General features: G+C 51.0%; 1 protein-coding gene across 4 annotated transcripts in view; it reads right to left on the minus strand.

The window, feature by feature from the left end:
• PRKAA2 (protein kinase AMP-activated catalytic subunit alpha 2) overlaps positions 1-5,365 on the minus strand; it is a 69,780-nt gene extending 64,415 nt beyond the window's left edge. For all 4 annotated transcript variants that reach the window (XR_005990197.1, XR_005990198.1, XM_041770525.1 and 1 more), the window contains exon 1: positions 5,188-5,365. Coding sequence is in view for 2 of the 4 variants with exons in the window: in XM_041770525.1 (XP_041626459.1) it covers positions 5,188-5,281 (94 nt within the window). In the remaining 2 variants the exon portion in view is untranslated. The remainder of the gene's footprint in view (positions 1-5,187) is intronic.
• Positions 5,366-6,000: the final 635 nt, after the last annotated feature.

Raw genomic sequence — 6,000 nt, forward strand, 5'->3', positions numbered from 1 at the left:
AAATTGATTCTTCTAGCATTTTTATCACCTTTACTATTTAGATAAGAACTAAACAAGTCTAATTTCGAGAGCTCTTAAACAACAGTTCTACCCTACTCTGAAAAGAGTATGAACTAAATCAATGTGGAGAAAAAATTTAAGCAGATAAAAAGCATTACTTTTAAAATTCTGTAAGCCCACATAATTTGTACCCATAGCACTCCTCTAGTAATCTAACAACAGAACAATGGAGAAAATCAGTTTAAAACATATTAAATAAGTCTTTCATTATTTAATAGCAAACCAAGGGTTTCTACATACTTTTAAAAAATAACTTGAGGGGCATCTGGGTGGCTCAGTCAGTTAAGTGTCTGCTTTCGGCTTAGGTCATAATCCCCGGGGCCTGGGATAGAGTCCTGTGTTCAACTCCCTGATCAAAGGTGAGCCTGCTTCTCCCTCTCCCTCTGCCACTACCCTCTGCTTGTGTTCTCTATCAAATAAATAAGTAAAATCCTTTTAAAAAACAAAAATAACTTGAAACAAATGCTATCAAATGAAAGTTATGTCATTCTGAATTTTCATTTATTATACCTAACTTTGGTCTATGAATTGTTATATCAACAAGTTAAATTTTCAAAAATCTATAATTAGCCTAACAATTAAGAGAAAACACAAAAAAATGCTACTTACTTCTTCATCTCCATGTTTTTATAGCTATGTAAAATTAAATCATCTATTACTACGTTTTTTAGTAGAAATTAACTTTATTAAGTCTAAATCTATATTGTAATTACAAATGCATGTGTTTTCAACACATTCATTTCAACTGTGCTGGGACAATTAGACATTCATTCAAAAAGCTGATTTTAGGATCTCATACAATACTCAAAAATTAACTCAAAATGAGTCATACCCTTAAATGTAAGGGCTAAATAAAATTTAGAAGACATTTAGAAAACAACATAAGAGAAAATCCTTGAAACCTAAAGATTTCTGGGAAATAACACCAAAAGCAAGGTCCATAAAAATAAAAAATCAATAAATTGGACCTCATGAAAATTCAAAACTTTAATACTTGAAAAGATACCATTAAGAAAATGAAAAGCCACACAGATTGGGAGAAAATGTTATTATATGTGCTGCTGAAGCGAGCACGATTGGGAGAAAATATTTACAAACAACATCTAATAAGGGACTCAATTCCAGAATTTACAAAGAATTATTTTAATTCAGTTCATAAGATGACAAAAGATATGAACAGACATCTCCCCCAAGAAGATAGATGAATGGCTAATAAATACCTGAAGATGTCTGGTATCATTAATCATTAGGAAATGCAAATAAAGCCACAATGTGACATTATTTCACACCTGTTAGAATACCTTTAAAACAGATTACAACAAATGGTGAGAATGCAGAGAAAGGAGAACCCTCATCCACTGCTGGTAGGCTACTTTTGAAAAATAGTCTCAGTTTCTCAAAAACCTAAACATGAAATTATAATATGACGTAGTAATTCTTCTCCTATGTGCTGGCCAAGATACATGAAAACATGCGCCCAAACACTTGGATGCAAATATTTGTGGTAGCATTACTTTTAACAGCCCCAAACTGAAAACAACTGGTGAATGTATAGACAAAAGGCAGCATATCCATGCAATGGAGTATTATTCAGCAATAAAAAGGAATGAGCAATTGACAAATGCTACCTCATCCATAAATCTAAAAACATTGCTAAAGCAGTAAACATGAAAGAGTTCATACTGAAGGAGCCCATTTATCAGAAGTGTCCAGAGAAAACAAGTTCATACAGACAGAAAACAGATTAAGGGTTTCCTGAAGCTGGCGGTGGGAACAAAGATGAACTGTAAATGAGCATGAAGGATTTTACTGTGGTGATAAAATTGCCTTTTTTTTTTTTTGAAGACTTTATGTATTTATTCATGAGAGACACACAGAGAGAGAGGCAGACACACAGGGAGAGGGAAAAACAGGCTCCATGTAGGGAGCCCGATGTGGGACTTGATCCCGAGACCCCAGGATCACACCCTGGGCTGAAGGCGGTGCTAAACCGCTGAGCCATCCAGGCTGCCCAAAATGTCTTAAAGTTGATGTTGGTTGTATCTATGATGATGGTTGCATCATTCAGTAAAGTTACTAATAATCATTGCATTGTACAGTTGGAATGGATGAATGATCAATAAAGGTATATTTTTAAAAATATATGCTTTTTAAAATACATGTACTTTTGTTTCTTGTCCCTGAAGAATTAAATAACTGTAGCAACTTCCATCATTTTTACTGAACAATGGTACTAATTCTAATCCTGGATGGGAAATCACAGCATAACTTTAGAGAGGCTCTAACATAGTGTTCAAAACAGCCCTCTGATTGGCTGCTCATTAGACTGGGTCTTCCAAGAAAAGGAGTTCTCATAAACAAATGCAGCTTCCATTGGTTTATATTTTAAGAAGCCAGTGCCTGGAAACAGCAAAGAGTATATACAAAAGAGATTTACGCTGTTCTTTGACAATGGGCCAACTGATCTGATGGGTGTTTTAGTCTACATTCAGATTACAGTACATGAATTCAAAAACACAAACATTTCAACACAGTTTGAAAAGGATGTAGGGTAAGTTATATAACTTTGAGAGTGTACATGCCCAGATGGCAAAGAATGTTTTGCTTGAGTAACTGTATAATGTCATAACACAGTAGTCCTCATAATAATATTTAATGATAAGTGACCTTTCAGGCATTAACCTAATGCCTGGATCTTCCTATATTCATTATCAATATATTCTCTTAGCTATCCACTCCATTTACGAAGTCTTTCATACATACCACAGGACTTTACGGCCCACACAGGACTTCAAAATTCCTATCAACGTTTCAGGTCTTTACACAAATACCACCCTGTCTGTCAAACTTTGCCTGATTACCTTACTGAAAATCGTTAACCTCACAGAAACGCATTCTCCCTTCCCACATTCATTTTTCTCAGTAGCATTAAACATACTACGTGTTTTACATATATATTCTGCTTATGCTTTGTGTTCCCCTACTGGAATACACACTCCACAGATGGAAAGATTTTAATGTGGTTTTGTTCCTTACTGTATCCCCATTGCCTAGAACAGTACCTAGCGCTATGTAGGTGCTCAGTAAATGTTTTCCGAATAGAAGAGAATCAGATACGTGGAAGCAAATAGGAGCTGACCTTTGCCACAGGAATGCACCAGGTCCTTCTACTTGTTTAACAACCCAGAAGTTGAGAGGTTAAAACATGAATTTTACAAAGAAAGAGAGGCCTGGGAGTAAAATCTCCAGCCTGCCTACTCAACATTTTTACAACAAAAAGTAAAAAAAAAAAGGGGGGGGGGGCAGCCCTGGTGGCTCAGCGGTTTAGCGCTGCCTTCAGCCCGGGGCGTGATCCTGGAGACTTGGGATCGAGTCCCACATCGGGCTCCCTGCATGGAGCCTGCTTCTCCCTCTGCCTGTGTCTCTGCCTCTCTCTCTCTCTCTCTCTCTCTCTCTCTGTGTGTGTGTGTGTGTGTGTGTGTGTGACTATCATAAATAAATTTTAAAAATTTATTTAAAATTTTTTTTAAAAAGTAAAAAAAAAAGTAAATAAAAATTTAAAAGGGGGGAAGCTAATGTTTGACTTATAATTCTGGATTTACAACCGTCAAACGTAAAGCATTAATAAGCTGCCTCTAGTTCAGGAGAGAGGGAAGATTAATTAAATCACATGTGATTTATTAACAGCCATATATTTAAAAAAAAAAAAAAAAAAAAAGGAAAGTTCAATACCTCGCTAGTAAGTTAAAAATACTCAGACGCAACCTGTTTTTTCCTACCCCTTAAATGGGATCCCCACGCCCAAAAAGGAGACCTCCGCGGAACTCGCCTTAGCAGGTCCGGCCTCCGCGGCCCCGCACGCTCCGCGGCCCGGGACCCGGGACCCGGGACCCAGGACCCCCCCCCCGCCCCCCGCCCTCGCGCCGGGAGCCTTGCGAGGCTTCTCCCCCGGGGGCGAGCGCCCCCTCGCACCTCCCGTTCCAACCGAGCCCCAGAGCCGACGCGGCGGCCTTCCAGTGCTCACGCCCCCCGCCCCGCCGACCCCGCCCGAGTAGGGCCGCACGGACCACCTGCGCTCGCCCCCCCGACCCCGCCCGAGTAGGGCCGCACGGACCACCTGCGCTCGCCCCCCCCACCCCCCGACCCCGCCCGAGTAGGGCCTCACGGACCACCTGCGCTCGCCCCCCCGCCCGACCCCTGGACCCCCCGACCCCCCCAACCCCGCCCGAGTAGGGCCGCAGGGACCACCTGCGCTCGCCCCCCCCCCTCCGACCCCGCCCGAGTAGGGCCGCACGGACCACCTGCGCTCGCCCCCCCCCGCCCGACCCCTGGACCCCCCCCCAACCCCGCCCGAGTAGGGCCGCAGGGACCACCTGCGCTCGCCCCCCCCCTCCGACCCCGCCCGAGAAGGGCCGCACGGACCACCTGCGCTCGCCCCCCCCGACCCCCCGACCCCGCCCGAGTAGGGCCGCACGGACCACCTGCGCTCGCCCCCCCCCCCCGACCCCGCCCGAGTAGGGCCGCACGGACCACCTGCGCTCGCCCCCCCCCGACCCCCGGACCCCGCCCGAGTAGGGCCGCACGGACCACCTGCGCTCGCCCCCCCCCCCGACCCCCCGACCCCGCCCGAGTAGGGCCGCACGGACCACCTGCGCTCGCCCCCCCCCGACCCCTGGACCCCCCCGACCCCTCCCGAGTAGGGCCGCACGGACCACCTGAGCTCGCCCCCCCGACCCCGCCCGAGTAGGGCCGCACGGACCACCTGGCCAGAACTGGGCCATTTTACGCTCCCTCCCGGTTCTGCCCCTTTCTGTGTGACCTTGGGCACGCTCCCACACCTGGGAGGGAGGGGGGCTCCGCTTTCCCACCTTGCAGGTGAGGCCGACACCTGCACCGAGCGTGAGCTGACACGTACGGCCCCGGCAGGGCAGCGGGCGCGCCGGAACCGCAGCTGCCCGCGGGGAGCCCCCGCCCCCCCCCGCCCCGGCGCCGAGGTCCCTAACGCCGCCGCCGCCGCCCTCGCGGGCTCCCGGGCCCGCTGCACCTGCCGCCAGGCCCGCGCCCACCGCTCCGCCCGGCCTCCCGCGAGCCGACAGCCCCCGCGCCGGCCCCGGGCGCCCACTCAACTCTTCACTTTGCCGAAGGTGCCGACGCCCAGCGTGTCGCCCAGCACGTAGTGGCCGATCTTCACCCGCCCGTCGTGCTTCTGCTTCTCGGCCATGTTCGGCGCGCGCGGCCCCGCTCGGCCGCCGGCTCCTCCGCGCGAGTGCGAGTGCGGCCGCCGCCGCCGCCGCCGCCGCCTCAGTGCGGCCGCCGCCTACCCACAGTGCAGCGGGCCCGCGGGGGGCGGGGGCGGGGGCGGGGGCGAGGCTGCGCGGGCGGCGGGGGCGGGGCGCGGGGCCGAGCGCCGCCAGGTGCGCGGGGGAGGGGCGGCGAGCGGACGCGCCCGGGGCTGCGGGGGCGCCGAGCGCGGGGGCGGGCTTCGCGGCGGCCGGGACTGAAGCCGAGCGGGGAAGGGGCGGGGACGCGAGGGGCGCGGGAGCCGCCGAGCCGGGCCCTAGGGGGCGGGAGCGGAGTTTGAAGAGCGGCGGGGCCTGAGGCGTGCGCCGGTGTCGGGGGAGGGCCTCGAGCCCAGGCGGGTGCGCCGAGCGCTCGGGAGGAGGCGTCTCGGGCGCGGGCGGGGGACTCGCGAGGCAGGTGCCGGCACTCGGAGCGCGCCGCCCCGCCGCACGCCGGTGATAACGCTCGGGCCTCTCCTCCTCCGGAGCTCACCTTCCGAATTTGCACGAAGTTCTGCGGCAAAGCACCGTCACGGGATGGGCTCGAGGGTCCTGCCGCACAAGCTGGTGCAAAGTGTAGAAACAGCTGGGCCACGCAGCTGCGCGAGGGAGAGACCGCGACGGAAACGAAAAGGGAAACAATGTAGCGAGCAAAGCGAAT

Source organism: Vulpes lagopus, chromosome 10 (assembly GCF_018345385.1).
Source record: "Vulpes lagopus strain Blue_001 chromosome 10, ASM1834538v1, whole genome shotgun sequence".
NCBI classification, from domain to species: domain Eukaryota; kingdom Metazoa; phylum Chordata; class Mammalia; order Carnivora; family Canidae; genus Vulpes; species Vulpes lagopus.